This window comes from Loxodonta africana, chromosome 6, assembly GCF_030014295.1.
Source record: "Loxodonta africana isolate mLoxAfr1 chromosome 6, mLoxAfr1.hap2, whole genome shotgun sequence".
NCBI lineage: Eukaryota > Metazoa > Chordata > Mammalia > Proboscidea > Elephantidae > Loxodonta > Loxodonta africana.
In genome coordinates this window covers 78,763,223-78,788,001 of record NC_087347.1, presented here as the reverse complement: position 1 = coordinate 78,788,001, position 24,779 = coordinate 78,763,223, and the positions used below count along the sequence as shown (strand labels likewise).

Sequence of the window (24,779 nt, the reverse complement as noted above, 5' to 3'; positions counted from 1 at the left end):
GGGCATGTGAGTCAATTTATATGTTTTATACACACTCTTACAACCCATACAATGTACCTGCCCTAAACACTTACATCATTCCAGGTAGTGCACATCCCAAGCAGCAAACTCCAGAAGGTACTGCATCATTCTAAAGGAAACCCTTCTTAAACTCATTACTTTTCAATGCACAATGGAAATGGTCACTTGAAAACCATTTGTTTAGGGCTATTATGCCATGTAATAGACTTCCCGAAGCTTAGAACCTTGGAAAGCATCACACAATCCCAGGTCAGGACACTGTGGCCCTGAGGAAATATTCCAGTTTCACCCGCCCTGGCACACTGCTTATATCCAGTCTGCCCCTTCATATCTTGGCAAGGGTCAGGGTTGTTAGCTAGGCTATCCTAACAGATTGGACAGTAAATGTGTGGAGCATAAAAATGGGTATATTTGGCTTCCCTTATTCCCTGTAAATTATATTTTAATTATACAAAACCATTTTTTAATAACCTGGAAGCATACCCTCTGCTATAAGGAATGGATAAACATTGTATTTTATACGTATGTGAGTTTATTATCACAATCTAAATGGGCCTCAGCAAGGAACAGCTTCTCTTATCAAATATACTTTGGCGGGGGGGGGGGTGGCAAGATCATTTACTATCAAATGCAAATCTTAATTTTTGGCAGGAGTTCTCCAGTGTTAATAGGCTCATATTCACCATCTCTGTACAGATTGAATAAATATATGACTGAACAGTAGATTCTACTAATTCAACTTGGAGAGTTTACCGGGAGGGTATACTGCTTAACAATAAACAGACCATAGGTATATTATTGAAATGAGTGACTGGCAATTCTAATATGAAATTTCCCCATGCTAAATCATCATATACAGGAACAGATTTGTGTTTTGATAGAAGTCTTGCCTCTACCCCTAAAGAGTACTACTTCACTCCACTTGGATATGAGATAAGATGGCCACCTAGGGAATTTCTTTATAAGAACAATTTTTTTCAACACACAAGCTGTTTAAACACAGAAAACCATTTGTTTATATAAGAACAATATATTGGAGTCAAGAGAGACAAGAACTTCCTCCTCTTTTACATCTTTGCAAGTTGACCACAACAAAGGTACGTTGGATGCAGAAGAATTTTTGTACATGAGATGTGGGTGCCTTAATTTTAATAAGAGGTTGTGAACCCTACCATTTGTCAACGAATATTAATCTTTCCAAATTAATAGTATCAAAATATTTGTGTTGAGGGAAATTCAGGTCCTTGCCAATGAACAGAATCACAATATTGCACTGCTTCAAGCCATCATTAATCAAAAGCTTAGATAAGAGAAATGGTCACACAGGATTGCCTAAAGGATATGCAGTCCACTCCTTGCCTTAGGTAACATTTATCTGTCATTATTGTATCTTTCTAGATCACAAGAGAGAGTGGAGGACTTGGACCACGCCCTTCAGCTCCTTGCTGAACCACATTCCCTACCATACAGCCTAACCCTGGGCCTGCATGGAGAATACTATAAATAAAATTGTTCAAAACTTGCTATGTATGTATTGTGTGAATGTTTTGAAAATTTTTTAAGTTTCTGAATACAGGTGGTCCCTGGGTTATGAACGTCCAATTCATGGACAACTCAAACTTAAGAATGGACTGTCATAAAGCCTATTACATTAAAAATTTGAGTTCAATACAATGGTTCGTAATAATGAATGCACGCACTACTTTGTGATGCTCATGAAAACCCTGCAGGGTTTGGAAGTGTTTAAGTGTTTTATATGCATTGAAAAGTAAAATGTATACTATATACTATGACATTTGACATTTGACTAACTGATGCTAAATAAGACCCTATGTACCTGTTCTGACTTACCTACAAATTTGACTTAAAGACAGACTGAAAGGATCCCATTCATAACCCAGGGACTGCCTGTACTTAACTTCCACTTTATGACGACTTGGGGAAGAATTTTATTTCAGCCCTCAGTACTAGGAAAAAGTGTTCTTAACTTAAATAAAAAGGAAAAGAAAAGAAAACGCTATAAACTCAGGAAAGATTGTATCTGATCAGGCTTTCCTCTTCACTCCTGGTACATACCAAATCTATGTACTCTTCTAGCAACTGGCAGAATCTCATGGTGTGAGTTTTTGGGTACTGATTTCATCTGGTTAACCAATTCTTATTTTTCACTTCATCCTAATTTCGGTGTATTTTTTTTTTTTTTAAATCCTATTATGTTATGTGAACGTACGTAAGCTACCAGAGATACCATTTGGAAGGATACGAGCTCACAGATATAAAGAGATATTAAATGCTATTGACTACCACGTTGCAAAATAAGGATTCTCCAGCTCTTCATGCATGTTTTCGCTTTCTGAGCTAAAGATGACTTCTTTTATACTGTGTGTGTCCATAAGAGTGTCAAGAACGTGCTCATGATGCCAGGAAATCAGGGCCCTGGAAGTCTAACTCTGCCTGGAGCTCAGACAGGGGCCTTGGATAAGGCACTTAACCACGCAGAGCCCCCCGCACAAAGTGAAGCAGATGGAAAAAATATTTCCTCTTGTCCCCTGTAGCTCTATAGTTTTCATTCAAAGACAGTTTATCTACACGGAGTATGAATGTTTGCCTTTCATTCTCTCCTCAGGCTAATTTGAGAGACTCGTCAAACCCAATCCTCTGGGACTGGATGGATGCCTTATTCTTCCTCTAGAGTGCTTTTTGCTAGTTAATTCTTAGTAGGCATTTTATGAAAGTGCTAAATATCACTGCAGCAAGGCAGATAATACCTAAAAGAGGAATGAAACAATATATAACACCATCTCTTTGTGCAATACACTTTTATTTTCCTTTTACCTTTGCAGTCATCTTTGAGTAATCATTGTGTAAACAATAGAATGGAATGAAATTACATTAAATTGTATGCAAACGGCTCTAGAACACCTTAACAATTATGACAAGGCAATTATAAATAACTTTTTTTTTTCTTAGTAATATATATCTGCTTTTTAAAGTACATTAAAGAGCTGCCGTATCTAGGGTTAGCTAGGAGAGAGCAATGGTACCATCCCGGGAGCCCACGTCCCTGAAAGTTGAGACTCCAATTTTGAAAATCCTAAGGTTTACTAGTTCCATACTATATTGACAAGCAGAGGGCTACTCGGGTTGAAAGTATTTATTCTTGAAACTTAACAGCGTTTTACCTTTTAATCATTGCACAAAACCCTTTCTATTATTTTCACTCCATCTGGGTATTCTGCAGAAATTCAAGTAAAACTTAGATGCCGGTATTTTCAAGTTTATCACTTTCAGAACAACAAATCCTATCACTTAAGGAGAAGCCAAATCAGAGATGGGTATATAGTTAACAATCTAACAGAAAAAGGCAACATTTTATATAGCATTCTAAACTCCAAACGAAGCACAACTTACAGATGCCATCGTATGTAGAGGAAATTTTAGATCTGAGGCGATTCCAGAGTAATGTAGCCTCAGGCACATTCTTAATAGAAAGTCTGCAAGGCACCTCCCACTCCCAAGAGACAATCAGATTGTAAATTGGTTTTCAGGAAATAAACCAAAACAGTAAGCATCCTAGTTCCTAATTCGGTCATTTCAAAAATTAGAAATTACAAATACTCCAAAGAGATACCTGAAACTTTTTGTTTAAATAAGAGATTAACTGCAAGAAGCATATACTCAAAAACTTTTTTTTTTCTTATCACTAAGGTGTGTAATGCATAAATATATGAAAAATAAAATTCACAGTCAGTTTTAAAACTAGAATTCAAGTTTGGCTAATAAATCTTAACTTTATAAGTATATTAATTTCTAAATATAACATAAGAGGCAATATCGTCAGATGTACAATTAAAGTATTATAACAGAAAGAATAACAATGAAAGAAGAAATAGGCTTCTGATAGAAAATTCCTTTTGTTGCCAATAAATAGGACCACCTGAGTATATTTCAGATTCTTTTCACTTAAGGGATATTCAAATTGATTGCTAGGAATATTAAATAGCTTTTGGAAAAATTAGCAACAGTCGTGCAGCTGTGGCATTTGCTTGTTCTTGTACTGTGATTGCGAGAGAATAAAGCGGAACTTGGAGTGTTGTAGGTTTAAAAAAAAAAATGATTTTGTATCCCATTTTTGTCTAAGCCAGCCTCTTCACAATCTTCTGATTTTGCTAGGAAGTGGGAGTGAGGGGGTGGAAGTGGGAGAGGGAGGGCTGAGGAGAGCGTGGTGAGGAGGGGCATGACAGATAAGGGTGACATCAAGGGACATACATCAGCTGACACTCAACTGAGCAAACCCGATCAGCTTCACTTCATCGGGAATCTCTGACCCATCGCAGCCAGAAGCCTGGAAAGGGAAAAAGAAACAGACCATCAGTGCTAGGCTGTCACCACTGGATTTCAAGACTTGTTCATGTGATGGCATGAGGCACTGATGGTTTAGTGACAGAATTCTCGCCTTTCATGCAGGAGACCTGGGTTCAATTCCTGGCGAAAGCACCTCACGTGCAGCCACCACCATCTATCAGTGATGCTAAACATGTTTCAGCCAAGCTTCGCAACAAGACAGACGTGGAAGGAAGACCTGGAGATCTACTTCTAAAAATCAGCCAATGAAAACCCAATGGATCGCAACAGTTTAGGCACAACCAATCATGGGAATGGCCAAGGATGGGGCAGCATTTGATTTTGATGTGCAGGGGTCATTTGATTTTGATGTCTATGAGTCAGGGGCCAACTGACTCCAAGCAAAGGCAGTCTGTGGGGCCACACATCCCATCTCTTCCAGGAGAGATCCTACAAATCACTCTCTTGAATGACTACTGGGTCCCAACTTCTGCTGTAGGAAATCTGGTTATTATGCTGTCAAGTACAGAAAAGAGGTAGAAGGAATACGTCACCCTTTAAAACAACTCCAGGCCCAAGCTCATAGCTTCGGAACTGCCAATAAAACCTATGATTGTCAATGAACCACATATAAATTTCTGAAAAAGTTGCTTTTTAAAAAACTACTTCATTGTGTTTTTGCTGAAGGTTTACACAGCAGTTTAGGTTCCCATACAACAATTTTTACACAAATTGTTCAGTGACATTGGTTACATTCTTCATGCGTGAACATTCTCATTATTTCTGTTCTGGTTTCCCTGCCCCCTTACATTCTCATCTTTGTTTTAAAGTAATTGTTGACCATTTGGCCTAATATAAATGTTTTTTTAAAGGAGCACAGTACTCATGGGTGATATTCTTTATTTTGTGAGCCAATCTGTTATTTAGCTAAAAGGTGACCTGAGGGGATATAGTTTTGGTTTAAGGTTTAGAGTATCTTAGAGCAACAGTCTTGGGGAGTTCTCCAGCATCAGCCATTTCAGTAAATCTAGATTTTTTAAGAATCTGAGGGTCTGTTCTACATTTTTCTCCCATTTCATCAGGATCTATCTATTGTGACCCTGATCAGAATGGTTGGTATTGGTAACGAGGTACCACCCAGTTCTTCTGATCTTAAGGTAGATGAGGTCATGGCAGATGTAGACTATTAGTCCTCTAGAGCAATTTCTTGAGTCTTTGGTTTCCTTCTTTCTCTTTTGCCCTGGATGAGTAGATACCAATAGTTGTATCTTAGATGGCTGCTTGCAAGCTTGTAAGACCTCAGACACTACTCACCAAACTAGGATGCAGAACATAAACTTCATGAACTATATTATGCCAATTGACCAAGTTGTCCCACAAGACTATGGTCCTAAGCCTTTAAACCTAGAAAACCAATCATGTGAGGTGTTTGGTTATTTCTAGAAGCATCTGTAACTATGGCTATGTGTTTTATTATATATATGAATATATGTGCATGCACATACATGCATATACATATGCATGCATCTATACACACATATATACTCACATCACATACCTGTATACATATATGCCTACATACATACATATATGCACGTGTATTTTTTGGTTGTTGCTACTGTTGTTGCAAAATTATATACGCCGTAACCTGTTGTCATCAAGTAGATTCCAACTCATAGAGTAGAACTGCCCCATAGGGTCTCCAAGGCTGTAATCTTTATGAAATCAGACTGTCACATCTTTCTCCAGCAGAGTGGCTGGTGGGTTAGAAGTGCTGACCTTTTGGTTAGCAGCCAAGTGCTTAACCACTGTGCCACCAGGGCTCCTTATATATGCCATAGCAATTACCAAAATGTCCTTTTTCCTTCTGTACATCTTAGTAACATCATTTACCTTAGTCAAGCTGTGCATGCTTCACCCTTATTCTGTGTTACTTTCCTGTCACCGAAAATAAGAAGTGTCTACTATCTAGAGGAAGCCCTCGTGGTACAGTGGTTAAGAACTATGGTTGCTAATCAAAAAACTGGGATTTCAAATCCACCAGCAGCTCCTTGGAAACCCTATGGGGCAGTTCTACTCTGTCCTATAGGGTCGCTGTGAGTAGGAATCGACTCGGAGGCAACGCGTTTGGTTTTGGTTTAGAAAGTGAATACTCCCTCACCCATTCCTGGTAATCACTAATGAACATTAGTTTCTGCATATTTACCTATCGTGTTATTGCATAAAAGTGAGAACATATAATATTTGTTTCTAAAAAGTTATTTTAAATACATTTTCTAATTAGATCCTCTTAATAATTCAAAGAAACCCCTAGATGGTGTAAATGGTTAACCTTCTCAGCTGCTAACCATAAGGTTGGAGGTTTGGGTCCACACAAAGGTACCTCAGAAGAAAGGCCCAGTGATCTACTTTTGAAAAATCAGCCGTTGAAAACCCTATGGAACACAGTTCTACTCTGGTACACGTGAGTTCACCATGAGTCGTGACTGACTCAAAGGCACTGAAATAATTAAAAAAAAGAAAAATAATATTATGAAAATAAGCATAAGAGATCTATTACCAAGGAGTAATTTGGCTTTACCAAAATCGTCTCCTCTGTAAAAATGGCCAGAAAAAAAATGGTCATCTAGAATGGAATGGCTCATTATAGGTACCTTCCGTGTAACTACAAGTAATCTTTACAGGAAAATGTGCCTCAAGAGAATTATTTTCTCATAACAGATTTTTGTTTGTGATATTTTAGGATATATTTACTACCTAATTTTTTTTTTTACTGGCAAACTTTATACGTGCCAAATAATTTTTTTTACCCTCAAAATCTGAAGAAACTAGAAATAAGTCATTGCTCCTCAAGACTTTCACTGGTTCTAATTCTTAAAATATCTTCTTTCTTTCTAACCCTCCCCTTTCCCTTCCCTATATACACACAAATACAATACTCAGATCACCATTCTAAACTGACTCTTCACCCTACTGAACGTAAATCAGAATTGGACGTTATATAAGTGGGAAGAAAAAAAATTGATGAATGACTGGGGATGGGCAATTAATTACAAAAGAAACATATAAACCTTTTCTTGGCCTAATTCCTGCTAAATTATTGTCATAACAACTAGTTTCCCATGGAAAACAGCCCTTTCCAATCATCACAATTAACCTACTCACACTGCTTGTGTATATTAAGAATGTCCTCAAAGACAGTGAATAAATAAAATGAGCCCTTTGTCAACTCTTGCATTTTCCTTTAAAATAAGCAGCCAGCTAGAACATATAACTTGAATATCTTAAAATAATTGTCCTTAAAATAAAATTCAGTGTGAGTAGTTCTGTTTATATAAGACAACCAGTAGCCTAAAGGGTAGACAGACTAGTATTAAGAAAAAAAAAAAACTTTGTGCCTGGCCCAATGGCTTACCTAGTTTTACATGATAGAGAAGATACTCAGCAAAGCGCAGTTTTTTTCATTGTCTGCACTCCCAGGGGCAGCAAGATCATAAACACTCCTTTCCTTATCACTTTGAAGGAAGTGGTCTAGGCATAGAAGGCATTTCAGCTGAGATACTTCCTGGTGGGCATTAGGCAGCCTGAAACTTTTTTACCTCCCTACCAATTTTCTCATTCCATTACCACCGTCTCTTTACCTATCTCCCCAAATCTTCCCTTCATTCCTGCTCTTTCTAATGTCATCATTTGCTCAACCTACTTAACGGTGGCAGAGACAGTTTGTGTAACAGGCAACTGACAAACATCTGGGGACAAAGCCACGTTGCTGATGACCAAAAAGAGGTCAGTGCATCTCAAAGCCAGGCCAGATATTTGGCAATGTGAATTTCAGGAGGTTAAAATGACTAGAAAGAAAACCAACATAGCCAATAGTGACTGAACTGGCTAGAAGTGAAAGAAAAATATTGAACACTTTCCTTGTAAAGACTAATGGAGGGAACAATTTATAAAGAGAGTGGGTGATCAAACCAGAGGCTATCATGAGTGTGTCACACAGGGAGTTTGTGGGGCATCCACATCCCAGGCTACGTCCCCAGTGCCTCCCACAGCTACACCAGAATGTTCTGTTTCCTGGCAAAGAGGCACAGAGCAGGTTGTTTGGCTGTTCTTCAAGGCATCAGCCCTCCTGCCTCTACCACCTCTCACTGAAAAATACGAGGGTGATATGCAATGGGTTCTGAAACTCAGAAAGAAGGGACCAGAGACTCTTCAAAGAGCAGTTCTCAAATATTTTGATCCCAGGACATCTTTACACTCTTAAAAAATTACTGAGGTCTCGCAAAATCTTTTGTCTTTGTGGGTTATATTTGTTGTACTGACTGTCCTATAAATTAAAACTGAGAAATATTAAAACATTCAATTACTAATCCATTAAACATACAATAATACACATATTCCATGCTAACATAAATAAAATACTCATTAAAAATAGCTGTTTTTCGTGAAGAGCGACCTTGTTATACATTTTTACAAATGTCTTTAATGTCTTGCTTAATAGAAGACACCTGGACTCTCATAGCTGCTTCTGCATTTAATCTGTTGCTATATATTGTTTCTCTGAAGTATAAAAAGAAAAATCCACCCTCAAATATGTAATTGGAAAAGGGAGGAGGATTTTAATAGTTTTTCCAGATAATTATGGATACCCTCCTTTGTTGCTGTACCAAAACTTACCAAGTGGTGGTTTCTTAAATGTTAGTTGCAATGTGGATCTGAAACATCGTCACTGGACTTTTTGCACTCTGTTACTGTAAAGCCTATAAAAGGCTGTACTTTACTTTGGATCTTTTACCCATGCATGATTTTTAAACATCACTGAGTTGTGCAGATCTTCTAAATGTTGACATTTTTCATTATACAATACCAAGGCTTCATTATACAGTGTCAACAAATCATACTCTTTAGAGTGTATCACCACTGATCTCAGTTAAGTCTTTAAGTAGTGGGAGGCTGTCAAATTTACAGTAGCAGATAAAAGTTTTCCAAAATTCCAATTTTTGCTTGAAAGCTTGGACTTATTATTGACAACAAATACTGCCAGTTTTCTTTGAAATGTCAGGCTCCTTAGTTCAAGAAAATGCCTGCCAATTACTCAAGTCCAGGGATGGATTATTCAGTAGGCAAGGTTAATACGGTGCTTACCTTGCTTACCAGATCGTCTGTAGTGAACAATGTGAAGTTGTTCATTACAGATTAGCAAGTAAGCACAAGTAAGCCTGTGCTTACCTGCTTTCTGGGTCATCCACTCCTATCAACAAGAAAAACATGCCATAGAGTCAATTCTGACTCATAGTGACCCTATAGGACAGAGTAGAACTGCCCCGTAGAGTTTCCAAGGAGTGCCTGGTGGATTCAAACTGCCAACCTTTTGGTTAGCAGCTGTTGCACTTTACCACTATGGCACCAGGGTTTCCCCACTCCTGTCAGGGACTGCAAATTTGAAAAGAGGCTTAGATTCTGCAGTGAGGTTCTGTAGGGTTGGGAGAGAAACAGATGCTGGCCTTACCTAGAAGCAGAATCTTTGATGTGGTGAAAACATGTGAAATTTTTCACTACAGGTGAGCTGGTAAAGCAAGGTAAGCACCTTGTTTACCTTGCCAACTGGGTAGTCTGTCCCTGCTCAGGTCTGAGTAGCCATAGTTTGTTAGCTGTTTTTTCCAAGTAAAAATGGTGTTCCATGAAAAAAAACAAAAACTGGCTAGTTCAGCTCACAACTCGAACAATCTCACAGACGTGCTTCCTGGAGTCAGCCGTAAAACTCTGACATACTGCAGAAGCACTATATGTGGACTTCCCATTTCATTACACAGAATATTAAAAAGATATGTACTTAAGAGTCGAGATTAGCAAAATCAATAATGTTTCCTCCCTCGTTAGGGAAATTCTTAAGTGAAACTGGTTTTCCTTTTTTTTTTTTTTACAGCAAGCACATGGCTTTATAGATACAATGGCTACTAGTAGTTTCATAAAAAAAAAAAAAAAATCACTGCCTTAATCTGTGCTAAGACCTCAGGAGTTTTACCCACCACTGCTTTTACACCAGTGTCAACACAATGGAAAAGGCAAGAATCATGTTAGTATTATTATGAAAATAGATTTGATGTCCCAGGATTCCCTGAGAAGGCCTCAGGGAACCCCAAGGGTCCAAGAACCACATTTTGTAAACCCTAGCTTCCAAGGAAAATGTACACATTATCCGGAACTTAGCATAGAAGTACACTACTATGCACACTCTTACTCAAAAGCATGTATGGTGTTATGCTGTGCCCTGATCTTAAAACACCCAGATCAGCAGCTGTGGCCTGAGCCCTGTGGAGGAGCTGAAAATGTGGTTGGCCAGTGTCAGTCAAAAGAATTCTCTCCACCTCAAACTTGGATGTACTCTGGAATCGTCTGGAGTGTTTGAGAACAAACCAATGGTTGTGTCCACCTTCAGGGACTGTGATTTCATTGTTACAGGTGTGGCCTGGGCACCGGAATTTTTTAGACTTTGCAGGTAATTCAAAGGTGCAGGACAGTATGAGAGCCACTGCTCCACCCCAGTGCTTCTCAGAGGAGGCTCTTTGATTTCCTTCAGGTCTGTGGTCCTCAAACAGCAGCATACATCAGAATCATCTGAAGTGCTGTGAAAACACAGATTCCTGTGCTTCAGCCCCAAGAGATTCTGAATTAAAGCAGGCCTGGGTCCAAAGGGGCCTAGAATTTACCTGTGCTTTGGAAATGGCTGCCTAGTCATGCAGCCTCCTTAGTTATGCATAAACTGAGCACCTCTAATCGACACTACTATGTCCTTTTGAGCAGTTAATTAAGGAGTCTGATGGCACACTGGTTGAAGTGCTCAGCTGCTAGCTGAAAGGTCCACAGTTTGAACCCATCAGCTGCTCTTCGGGAGAATGATGTAGCAGTCTGCTTCTGTAAAGATTACAGCCTTGGAAACTGGAAACCCTATGGGGCAGTTCTACTCTGTCCTATAGGGCTGCTAGGAGTTGGAATCGACTCGAAGGCAACAAGTTTGGTTTTTTGGTTTTTTTTAGTAGTTAACTGCCAAAACGCATATAGAATTTCTATCTGCGATGCATATCATGTTACCAAACTTCACTCATTAAAATCTATAATGGACATGTAAATGTGTACCAATTGGATGTTAATTTTATGCACTTACAGTTTGTACTGTACCTCCAAGGGTAGATTAAATATATCTTATTTCATATTTTCACTAGCACAATTTTTAAAAAATCCACATTGAAATCAAGGCTCGCCTACCTTATAAAACTGCAGAGTAGCAAATTAAGAAATGATTTTAAAAAACATTTATAAAGACCTGTCTCAAGGCTTTAAAACAACAATAAAAGGTACTGATATGTCAAAACCCAAAGCAAATAATACTTGAGCTAAAATGCCCTCTATGCCTGAACCAGTTGGCTAAAAGTCATGAAAAGAAGGTTTCTGATCTTCTGTCCCTGCCATGCCAACAATGGCATTTATGTTTCACTACTATCTGTCAAATAAAGCTAAAGATCTCATTGGCCAAATAAAAAAATAAAGGCGCTTCTTTCTATAACTGATATCCTTGCTTCTTGGGCTACTGTTTTTCACACAGAAGCAGATATACAAAAAAAAGGGCCTGTAATGTACTTTCAAACTTGAGCAAATACTTCTAATAGTGGTGGCAGGTGGGGACAGGAAAGGGATTAGAGACTGAACCATCTACAAATCAATGCCACTCAGCCTTGGCTAAACTCTGGAATCATAGGGGGTATTTTCAAAATCCCCAAAGCCCAGCCTGCACCTGTTGTTGTTGTTAGCTGCCCTCCAGTTGGCACTGACTCATAGCGACCCGTGCACAACAAGGTTATGACCCACAGATCCACTGGTCAATTTTTTGGAAGTAGATCACCAGGCCTTTTTTCCTAGTCAGTCTTCATCTGGAAGTTCCACGGAAACCTGTTCATCATCATAGCAACACACAAGTCTCCAAAGATGGACAAGTGGTGGTTGTTCATGAGATGCACTGGCAGGGAATCAAACTTGGCTCTCTCACGTGGAAGGCAAGAATTCTACCACTGAATCACTGCTGGCCCTAGAGCAATTAAATCAGTATCTCTGGGAATAGGACTCAGGCATCAATAATTTTTTTTTTTAAGTCCTCCCCCTACCCCCCAGGCAAAACTACTGTGCAGCTGAGGTTAAGAACCAGAGTACCAATGCCAATATTTTAAGACATTATTGGTTCTTAAGACAATCTCAGGCCCCGACGGTCTCCTTTAGAAGCAATGCAAGCTCCAAGATGAAAATAAATGATAAAAAGCTGAGAGCTAAAAGGAACACGAACAGCAAATGCTTATGAGGAAAAATGCTACTGAAATACTTTGATCTTTTATTCTTCAATAAAATAACCAAATTGATGAATGAAGGTGAATACATTTGAATCTCTGAGGCTTTATCAGGATGTTAGTGTCCTACAGAAGATTAGGCCAAAAATCAGCTCAAATTAACTCTGACAAGTGGGTCTCAAGCTGGCTGGCAGCTGCTAACAACAAAGGAACCCTCTCAGGTTTTATTGAGGGTTGCACGAAAGTTAAGTGACAGAAATAGAAGGTCACTCCTGAGTTTGATTTTATGTAACATCCTTAACTACCTTTGGGGAAAAAGACATCGCTTTCCATTTCCTGGGAACGACACACTACTACATTGGAAAGTTGCAGGGAGTAGGGAAAACAAGGTATGGGTTCGCCTCTAGGAGTCTCCTGTGCCGAGGACAGGACAGTATTATTCAGTCTAGTTAAGGTACAAAATTTTTTTTTTTTTAAGTTAGTTTTTTTTTTCAGTTAGGGTACAAATGAGACTCAGTCTCAACCAGTGTAAATGTATCTAGTCATCCAAAAGAATCAGTCTTGAAAGAAACCAAGCCAGTTGCCGTGAAGTCTAATCTGACTCATGTGGACCCCATGTATGTCAAAGTAGAACTGTGCTCCAGGGTTTTCAATGGTTGATCTTTTTGGAAGCAGGTTGCAAGGCCTTTCTTCTCAGATGCCTCTGGGTAGACTTGAACCTCCAAAGTTTAGGTTAGCCACTGAGTAAGTTAACTGCACTACTTAGGGATTCCTCACAAAGAAACAGAACTCTGTAAAAGCATAAGACAGGAGGGGCCTGCCTCTAAGAACGAGCACTTGTTGAGAGTCTGGGCTTTGAGGCTAGACCACAGTTAGAATTTCAGCTTCAATACTGTGTGATTCTGGGCAAGTTAACCTAACCTGGTCCTAATACATAAAATGGACCTAATGATATCTCCATTTGATGGGACTGTGAAGACTAAATTAGCTGAGATGAAGTAAGTAAAATGAATTGTGTAGCTGGCAAATAGAGCACGCACAATAAATGGCAACAATTCTTGTTATTTCTGCAATCAGGGCCATGGAATTTTAAGGAACTCTCTGTTGGCACAGTGGTTAAAGCAATAGACTGCTAACTGAAAGGTCGGCAGTTCAAAACCACCAGTGGCTCCATTGAAGAAAGATGTAGCAGTGTGCTTCTGTGGAGATTCACAGACTGGGAAAACCTGAGTCAGAATCGACTCCATGGCATTGGGTTTTTTTGGCTTCTCTGAAAAGAGGGCATGAAGCAGAAGTCACAATCCACTTTATAGAGATGAAAGCATGCAAAAGAAAAATAGATGATGGCTGATGTTTTCCTACATGAGGCTTGTGTTATTCCAACATATTTTAATCATTACAAAGTGCCTGCTTTGTGCCATCCACTGTGCTAGGCACTGGAGACCCAAGACAGTTTGCCCTCTTGGAGCCTCTAGGCTTCTTAGAGATATAAATAAGAAAGTACACACTCTTCAATACAATATGAGCCCCCTTGTGGGGAGAATATGGGAGGAACACCTAAGCCAGGCTGGATGTCAGAGAAAGCTTCCTAGAGAAAGTGAAATCTAAGCAGAAAACTAAACATTCCTGGGAGCTAGTAAGACGAAGAGGAGGTCAGGGGAAGTTGGGAGAAAAGAATATTCTATTAGGAGATAAAAGCATATGCAAAGCGCCCAAACAAACAAACAAAAGCTAAACCAGTTGCCATTGAGTCGATTCTGACTCTTAGTGACCCTAAAGGACAGAGTAGAACTGCCCCACAGGGTTTCCAAAGAGCACCTGGTAGATTTGAACTGCTGACCTTTTGGTTAGCAGCTGTAGCTCTTAACGATTACACCACCAGGGTTTCCATGCAAAGGGCCAGCAGATGAAAACTGGAGAGAGGAAGGGTAGGAAGAAGAGAAGGAGTAAGGAAGGATGGGAGGGAGGAGAGAGATGGAGAGAGAGGAATGGAGAAAGAGGGACGGAGGAGAAAGGATGGGTGGGGAAGGGAAGGGGTGGGCAGGAGATAAAGGCAGAAGATCTAAAGGGAGTCTGAGCAGGGAGGGCCTCAAGGGCTTGAGTTTTAGAAGAGGACAGTCTTGGAAAGCCTCTAAAGTGTCTGGAGCATTCTGGAATTGTGAAAGGATTACTCCAGTTACAGTATGTAAACTAGAGCCACAGGTTGGCACGACTGTAAGCAGGAAGATCAGTTTAGGAGACTATGCAAGAATCTAGGAAAACGCGGATGGAATCCTGTCTGCTAGGGTGACTGAAGTGGTGGTGAAGAGATCAGAATCAAGAGAGAGAATGCAGAGATTTATAAAGCGATTACAGTAGGAGATGAGGCAGAGGCTGTTTATCTAGAGACAGTATAGTGGGTACTTTCTAAAGTAGGTTCGTTATAAAACTTTCAGTAGCAGGAAAAAAATCCCTGTTTTACTGGTAGGCAAGTTTAAAGACAATGGAAATAAGCCAGCACAAATGTTTTAATCTCTTCTTTCTCTTTACATATTCAACATCAAGGAAAGTGTTCTGGATATGGTATAATTTCTAACTTTCCTACATTATAAAAAGTGAACAAAAACACATGTGTATTGGCTTGAGATGCCCACGCAGGGTGACATTTTCTCATAAATATATTCTCACACAAATGAAACATATTTTCAAATTGCTGGTGAATTAGAAACATAATAGAGGTGACAGTGTAGTTCTAAGCTAGAAGATGAATTTTTCAATTTGTTAATTTATCACTCTAAGTCTGAATAAAATGTTCTTCTATTATCAAAACAAAGATAATTCCTTCAGATAAATTCTGTCTGTAAAAATCTTTGTGCTCTTTTATGACATAGCCTTGCCATCTAAAATTAGATGAGAAGCTAGACCCACGAAGTTAATTAGCATCAGGCTAACATTTACTGTAACTAATCATTTAGCATTTTTGGCTACACACATTTTCCATTTAATTTTCACAAGAAATAAAAAAGGCAGATTATCAATATAAGTTGTTTACAGCAAAGCGCTGGCCATCTAGATTTTAAATTGCAGCATTCCGACTGGCCCTTGGTAATATTAATTTAGAATTCTAAAATGAGCTACTTATTAGGCCTCAGTGTACTATCTGCTAGAACTTTCAGGAAAATAAGTCACTTTTGACTATTCGGACTTGTCTCCATTTCTGGCCACACCACCACCGGTTTTCGTTTCACAATGCCCAGTACTGTGTCTCTGTCACACCCCAGATCCTAAATTTAAAATGTACTACTCTGCCTTATAGGGTCTGGGTTTTTGGTTTAGTGCAGAAAACCTATTGAAATATCCCCTCCTTACAAGAATCTGTTACTGTGATGTGAAATGTGGAGTTAAAATGTTATGCCTTTGCTCACTAGGCTTTGGTGAGCTACTCTACAATCACTGCCGATTATCTAAACCATTTCCCCAACAATCACCCTCTATTTTTCAAAGTTAGAACTCTTTGGCTTTCACCTCAGGAAAGCTTTATTAAGAGGGTTGCTTGGAATCCAGTTTAATTTTGTCTGTACAGTCAAGTTGCCATACAAACTAGAAGCAACACGGTACAGGTTACAAGATTCTCAAATGGGCATTCTTAGTTCAGGACATAATTGTAAAAGAACAAGACGTGCTTGTTGAAGAGGAAATTTCTGGTCATGGTCAGAAAATGTTTCCAAATGTTGACAAGGCAAATGACAAATGCAAAAATGGATCCCAAAGGAAAAGGACAACAACAAAACTGCACAGTAGGTTATGAAGCTCTATTATTATTACTTGCTGGCACAGCATAGCAAAACATTCACCTTCTTTCCATAGTTTTTCACTTACCAACTTAAATGTCAATGTTTTTAATGCTTTGGGATCATCTACAATCTTCTGTAAATTAGCAGCCACTGTAAAATACAAACATGGAGAAAAAGTGTCCAAATTATTTCCAAGTAACACTGGATTTTTACCCAATGATTGAGAAAATTTGACTAATGATGTAATAAACCACAAAATAACTTTTACAGACATTGCAAAGTCCACATAAATGACCAAATTACTCTCATATAGACATTTTCTATAACTTATAGCTTCAGCAATCTTATATCTATGCACATCTGGATGAATCATTGCCTGGCAATGTCACATTTCATACAATAAAATGAGAAATTACTTTTTTTTTTTTAATTGAACTTTAGATGCAGATTTACAGAACTAGTTTCTCATCAAACCGTACACACATTGTTGTATGACACTGGTTAACAACCCCAAGACATATCAACACTCTCCCTTTTCAACCCTGGGTTCCCTATTACCAGCTGTCCTGTTCCCTCCTACCTTCCAGTCCCTGCCCCAGGGCTGGTGTGTCCCCTTAGTCTTGTTTCATAGGACTGTTCAATCTTTGGCTGAAGGGTGAACCTCAGGAGTGCCCTCATTACTGAGCTGAAACGGTGTCCAGGGGCCATACTCTCAGGCTTTCTCCAGTCTCTGTCAGGCTGGCAAGTCTGGTCTTTCTTTCTAAGTTGGAATTTTGTTCTACATTTTTCTCCAGCTCTGTCTGGGACCCTCTATTGTGATCCCTATCAGAGCAGTCAGTTTCTCACAGGAAGTAGAAATGGTAGCAGCATCCAGTGTTTCTACCCCTTGGCCTTTCTATTCATTCATTAATAAGAAATTTAATAACCAGGAGAGGGCAGTACAAAGCAAAGAGGGAAGGTGCTGTGAAGAACAGTTTCTCTGGAAAGAACAGGTCAGCACATTTAAACTCCTGTCCTATAAATTCACTAAATTCTCTGCACCCATTTCTATCAAAGCAAAAAAATACAGCAGTTAACCTCTACGACTCAGGCATAAGTTTTAACGCTTTCACACAGAATAATGATCTATCAAACCAGTGAAGTGCCACCCTGAACAATACGTGAGTTGGCTGAACAGGGTCAGGCAATAGAGGCTGTCAGTTTGGAGCTCAACACTCATGATATGTTTTCAGTATTAGCCAGGTTCATTAGAGATCCGTGCTGTTCTCCAGAGTGTCATGATATATTTGATACTCTAGTAGAGAAGGCAGCTTTTCCTGCTTAGCCCCTTGGCTTGGGGTGCTGTCTATGAACAGAATTATCAAAAGGTAATGATGATGGAAATTTAATGTTTTGTCCTTTCCAAACCTGAAGTACTGAAAGTCAAGTAAAGGCTATTGGCTAAGGCAGGGGAAGTTACTATTGAAGAAATTAGGGAAGCAGGAAAATTATCTGCTGCTTTATCTGAAAAATTTACCTAAAACTGCCATGTTTTTAAAATAAAGTATTTTAAAAGAAAAGTGTTTCAAGTAGAAGGTTTACAGAGCTGAAAAAAAAATCTGTGCAACTTTTATTCTTCTCCAAGGTTGACCGAAAACAACCTAGATATGTGAATTTTCTGCATATTAGTTTATGGCATTAATTCATTAGCTGCAAAGGAGGAAAAAAAATGAAAATTATATACTCAATCTGCCCTATTTCTCTTTATAAACCATAATTACAAGCATCATTTTATCTTCATCTGTTGCCCTCTTAATACTTGAATTCTGAGTGATCTACAAAGTTTTATTTTTACCAATGTCCCCCCTCCCAACTTTTTCTCCTCCTTCTTTTGCCCACATAAGCAAACACGCACACACACAAGGTTTATCCTGGGCCACCACCCCATTAGAGTTATCACCAACCTTCCTTTGGCCTTCATGACAATTTCCTGAGCAGTTTTTAGAAACTAAAATCAGCAAGTAATTCATCCAAGAAACACTGGATCATGGAGTGAAAAGCTCTGCTGTAGAATTCTGCCCACTAACGCCAGTATTCACTATGTCAGGGCACTCTGACTATATCCAAATTTCAGCAACTGAACACAGTACCCATTTTCTTAATACACACAAGAGTTCTGGTAGCTCCTCTGATGTGGGCTGCTTTCGTGAGTAAAGTCTTCGTATGAATGTCAGTCCTTTCATTAGAGTCTCTCAGTTAATGGGGATGATTTAGCGCCTTGTTCTGGGTCATCTATTTCCAGTCTGCTCACTAATGTTCAGCCAAAAGCAGGGTTCTGTCCTCTACTAATTCACAACCCTCACTCTGGTGCACACACACACACACACACACGTACCAGGGCCAATTTCCAAGGAACAGTGCTAAGCGAGTTGTATTCTGCAGGGCAAGACTGAGTTGCAGGCATCTTAAGACAATCATCTTAGAAACCACACTCTCCAATTGTGACTTCCACACCTCAGGGACATTAAGAAATTCAAATTCTATCTTCGGCTCAAAGCCAAAATAGCAAAACCGGCCACTTACCTGATTACTTATCCCAGCTGCTAGGCTTATTTTCAATTTAGTTGATTTTAATTTGTTGTAAAGTGCTACAAAATACCTCCATTTAACTGACATCACACAAAATTCAGGGTGATGCTAATTTCTCTTTCAGTTGCAATGCTCCTTAAAGAGATGGGTGCCACTGTTTTCTCCCTTCCCCTGACTATGCACCTGGGTTTCAAAAATAAAAATGCTCCTTACCTGGAACGTGAGCAGAGAAGGAAGAGCTGGGTAGGGCTGGTTGTTAGAGGTTCTCAAGCATGCACTAATAACGCTGAACTTCATGCTTATCGTACTTTAGGTTCCAGAAAATACTGGCTTCTGAAACCTGCTTACTCAGTGACTATCAACCCACTGCAACTACCCCCTGGCTTTCGGCTTTTCCAAATAAAACTCATTCCCCTTGTTTCTGGTGCGGACTCTATGTAGCCTTCCTTGAGCTCGTCCCTTCCCTCCTCCCTCCGCTGTCTTCAGTCACAAGTGCTTCCTCTGCCTCTTGGCCAGAGACTCAGACGATACTCGCTGAGGCTGCTCTCTTGCCCTATCACTGAGGGCTATGTGATACCGATGTGGCTTCTTTTTTGCCAAAACTCTCGCAACATGAGCAATCTATTTTTTGCTTTTTTTCTCTCTGTCCTGCTTTAGGCTTGAATACCTGGCAGGGCTAGAAGTTTCTATTTGCTTTTTTGGCTAAGGTACATTTGGCCTAAGGTACAGTAAGTATTGTGTTTTATGAAAATGTAATAATACCATTAACAACCACATAGAAAGGACGCTGAGCCTCAATGCCTCCCTGAATCTAAACAGAAAAGAAAATGAGATTGTCCTGAGGGTTAGGTATCAGAGGCAAGGTAGCCGAGCTGACATTTCTTTGGCAAAATAAGTCGTGCATTGTCCAGACACCGTGTTCTCTATAAACTCATTGTACAACTCAAAGCCTCCACATTTTGACAGAAAAGTAAGTTACATATTGACTGATTACAGTCTGTGTTTGTATCCTGAGTAATTAGTCAAAAGATACACTTTTCTCCAGAGATACCAGCATATTTCACAACAATTCCATATAGTACCAACGTTCTGGTGGCAAAGTAAGTTTATTTATTTAATTTGAGCTATTTCCAAACAAAAGTTGTAGGGAAAAGAGAACCAATGAACACCAAGTCTGATGTATCTCCTATAGTAAGAAATTCTGAGATCCAGTGAAAGCATGGTCATGGGTTACCTGACAGGGTGATAACTCCATAGTATTGTTTTGTCCAAAGACACACCCTAAACATCTGCTCTTTGCATTGCATTGTTGCCAGAAGAGAATCAAGCTCTAAGTAAGAAGAAAAGGAGATACAACAGTAGGCTTCTAATGGATATTGCTCTAAGACTAATGGAAAATTATGGCTAACAATTCAGCTTTGGACAAAACTAAAGAGATCTGCCCCATTCTTGCCCCTAAATCTCTGGGCTCTTACCTTAATGACAGGCAGGTAGCATCGTGACTAAGAGCCTGGACTTTTAAGCCAGAGTGCCTGGTACAACAATCTCTCCTCCTGCCTAGCTCTGTACGAGCTTTGTGAACTTGGGCAAGTTTCCTTTGTCTCTTGGTGTGCAAGGCTACTTATACGTAAAATGTGGGTAAACAATAACAGCTACAGTCAAGCACTCAACTATTAACTGAAAGGTTGACGGTTCAAATCCACCTTGGAAGGAAGGCCTGGGGCAATATACTTCTGAAAAATCAGCCCTTGAAAGCCCTATGGAGTGCAGTTCTATTCCAACACACAAGGGGTCACCATGAGTCGAAACTGACTGGAAAGCAACTGGTTCTGGTTTACCTGATAGGACTGATTTGAAGGTTGAGTTATTAATACATGTAAAGTGCTTAGAACAGTACTTGATATATACCCATTGCCGGCGAGTCAATTCTGACACATAGGGCCCCACAGCAGAACTGCCTGGGAGGCTTCCCAAAGCTGTCATCTTTATGGAAGCAGACTGCCACACCTTTCTCCTGCAGAACAGCTAGTGGGTTCAGACAGTCGAGTGCTTAGCCACTGCAGCACCAGGGCTCCCTGCTTGATGTACAGCAAATACTTTATAAATATTAGCTATTATTATCTCTGCTGTGGACAACTGCAATATCTTAACCGGTCTCTTTGCCTTCAGTGTTAACCCTTTATAGCCTTTTTTCTCAGCCTCAGTGGAGTCACTTAGAGAATCCAGGTTACAAGACAGAATGCACTGCCTCCTTAGGTAATACTGTTTAACTGTTCTCACCAACTCCGGGATAAAGTCCGAGTTCTTAACGTAGCCCATGAGACCCTCCACGGTCCAGCTGCAAACTACCTCTCCAACTTACCTTTTGTCATTTCCTACCCTGAACCTCCTCAGGAAGACTTCCATGACCCCCATTCTCCTCTAGGTCTCTACCACTGCTCTTCCCAGTGTGTGCTGAAATAGTTCACTACAGGCCTGCTTCCCTCACTGGATTCACACTCTTTGATAACCCAGGAAAAACCACATTCATCTTTATAAAAGGCCTATCCTCAAAATATATCCAAATACCCAGTGATGTAATTAGCTAAGTTAACAGAGATCATATCAGAGTAGGGTGGCCCCTAATCTAATATGACCGATATCCTTATAAAAAGAGGAGAAGAGACACACAGGGAGAAGACCATGTGAAGATGAAGAGTGATGCATCTCTAGGCCAAAGAACACCAAGGATTGTTGGAAGTTACCAGAAGCCCAGAGAGAGACATGGGACAGATTCTCCCTCAAAGCCCACAGAAGGAATCAACACTGTTGAGACCCTAATTTCAGGCTTCTAGCCTCCAGAACTGTGAGAGAATATTATTTCTGTTGTTTTGAGCCACCCAGTTTGTGGTACTACGTTACAGCAGCCTTAGGAAAAGACATCACCTGATTAAGTTCCTGCTTCATCTCTAAACTTATCCCTTAACATTCTCTCCTGCTGCCCCAGTTCGAGCCGTAACAGCCTCTGAACTGATGTTTGAGCATGCAGAGCAGGCCCCTCCCAGAGAACCTGTGTAGTTGCCATTCCCTCTGCTGGAAGTTCTCCTCCTCCGTGACTGTCTCCCTCACCTCCTTCAGGTCTCTGCTCAAATGTCCTGGGATCCCCTCTACAATACCCCTCACCACCACCACCACTACCACCTTACTATCTCTTTACCTGGATTTTTCCTTTTTCATGGTATTTATCACCACCTGACATGCTATATATTTATGAATTATTTTTTAATATCATCACCTGCCCCCACATATCCAGAGGATAATCTAAAATGAGTGTGGGAACTTTGTTTTGTTCACTGCTATATTTCCAAAACCAAAAAATCAAACCGGTTGCCTTTGAGTTGATTCTAACTCATAGCAACCCTATAGGACAGAGTAGAACTGAACCATATGGTTTCCAAGGAGCGCCTGATGGATTCGAACTGCTGACCTTTTGGTTAGCAGCTGTAGCTCTTAACCACTATGCCACCAGGGTTTCTTATATCTCCAGTGCCTGACATATGATGTCAATCTGTTGAATACATGAGTAAATGAACAAATGAGTCTTTGTGATACCAGTGTCCAGCACAATGGCTAGTACATTGTAGTTGGTAAATAAGCTATAGACTGTATCCTCAGAAACACGTGCACAAAAATTTGTATACAATCTAGGGGGTTCACAGACCATAGGAACTTTAGTTTAAGACTTCCCAATAGAAGAATTATTCATATTTTAGAAGAATCAAATCATTTTTTTCCACAAATGTGTCTCCTAAGCAATAATCCCATTTGTTTTCCAAAGCAAATAAATTAACTCTTGCCTTATCTCTAATGGATATTAGGTGTCCACGGCCACCATGACTTTTAAAATGGGCCATTTTTCATTCAGTTTTTTCAGGGATGAGGGCCTAGGTCACCACCCAGGTAAGGTTCCCAGACCAGCAGAGGTGCTAGCAACAGGGACTGATATTTGTAAGATTACAACTCTTGCAACTCCCCCCTGGTAAAGAGACCAATGAATCCTGGAGCAACAATTTCCAGGTGGGTCCATGCGGTGCCAGGGATGGACTATAGCTGATCCTATGGTGTGCCGCCTAGATTCTCTCTTCAGGAATGAGCCAATAGTTCTCCGAGCTGCTGAGAGTACTGGTGGCTTTTGGTACCTCTTCAGGAATTTCCCTTGACCAAAGAGAGCTGTCTTACCCAAAGTCAGGCTCCGTCCCCGGAGACCGCCTGCATCCAATGGCTGGTCATAGGAGTAAAAAGGCTCTCTTGCCTCAACATGGGACAATCCTGAAGGATCGTCCCAGCTCCAAAGGTCCTTGCGGGATCAGCTGAGACCTTTGCTGTGACTGCATCACAATGTATTTCGTCCTTTTGCCAAATTCTACTTCGTTTATTCCATCATTATTCGTCTTGAGAACACTCCTCAAAAAAACCATCTGCATGTGAATCTGTGACGCTGAGTCTTTTTCCTGAAAAAACTACTAAGTTTCTTAACTAAGACTCTGCCCAAGAATTTGGACACTGTATGTATCATGCTAGCCACAAATACATCGGTGAAACCATCACTGCAATCAAGATAATGAACATACCCATCATGCCTAAAAGCTTCCTCATGACCCCCTGTAATTCCTCCCACCTTGCCCTCCCTGGTCTTCTCTCTAGTCTCTCTAGGAAACCACTGGTCTGTTTTCTGTCACTGTAGACTGGTTTGCAGTCTCAAGAATTTTATATAAATAAATTCATACAGTGTGCACTCATTTCGCCTGGCTCCTCTTACTCAGCACAATTCTTTTGCAATGTATGCATGCATGTTGTCATATGTATTAATATCCATTTCTTTATATTGTTCATTAGTATTCTGTTGTATGGATATACCACAGTTTGCTTATCGTATTTACCTACTGACGAACACTGGGGTTGTTTTCTAACTTTGCTGCTACAAATAACGTTATTATGAGCATTCTTACACCAGACTTTGTATGGACATACATTTCCTTTTCTCTTGAGTAAATACCTGCAAATGGAATGGCTGGATCATACGGTAGGTATATGTTCAACTTCTTAAGAAACTGCCAAACTGCTTTCCAAAGTGGTTGTACCATTCTACATTCCCATCAGCAGTGTATGCGAGTTCCCACGCCAACACTTAGTACGGTCAGTTTTTGTAAATTTAATTTCAGCCATTCTAATAGATGTGTACTGGGATCTCACTGTGGTTCAAATTACATTTCCCTAACAGCAAACGATGATGCGCACCTTTCCACCTGATTATTTGGTGGGGTCTTTTTAAAGCTATTTTCTGACAATAGAAGCATTAATGATTTCCATATATGCAAGTGTGGTTTTGCTGGGTGAAGTAGAAGATTTTCTCTAAGGAACTAAAGGCCTTTGTTAGGAATCAGAGATACTTCCTTATCCCAGTGGTAAGAAGTTCAGATAGTGCTTATCAGACCTCATTCAAGCTCATCCAGTCAATGAATAAAATATATATGTAAAGTGCAGAAGGTATCAGAGCTCAACCAGCATCAGTCCACATCTTGGAAAATTTCCTAGAGCTTCCTGTATAGTTCAGAAACCTCAATTCTCTCTCACCAGGAACTTTTAAGTTTGCAGATCATGAGTTTGCAGAAAGGCAAACAAAGAAGAGTAGGAAATGATCATATCATAAAAAACCCACTGCCATCAAGTCGATTCCGACTCATAGCGACCCGATAGG

General features: G+C 39.9%; 1 protein-coding gene across 7 annotated transcripts in view; it reads right to left on the bottom strand.

Annotated features, from left to right (window-relative positions):
* The window catches only part of STK39 (serine/threonine kinase 39), a 420,086-nt gene that overhangs the window by 81,038 nt on the left and 314,269 nt on the right, over positions 1-24,779 (bottom strand). For 6 of the 7 annotated variants that reach the window (XM_064287029.1, XM_064287028.1, XM_064287030.1 and 3 more), the window contains 2 exons: positions 16,560-16,624; positions 4,308-4,366 (listed from right to left, as the gene is read on the bottom strand). In XM_064287029.1, coding sequence (XP_064143099.1) covers positions 4,308-4,366; positions 16,560-16,624 — 124 coding nt within the window. Of the gene's footprint in view, positions 1-2,823; positions 4,367-16,559; positions 16,625-24,779 lie in introns of those variants that run through there. The other variant, XM_064287036.1, reaches the window with a different exon arrangement.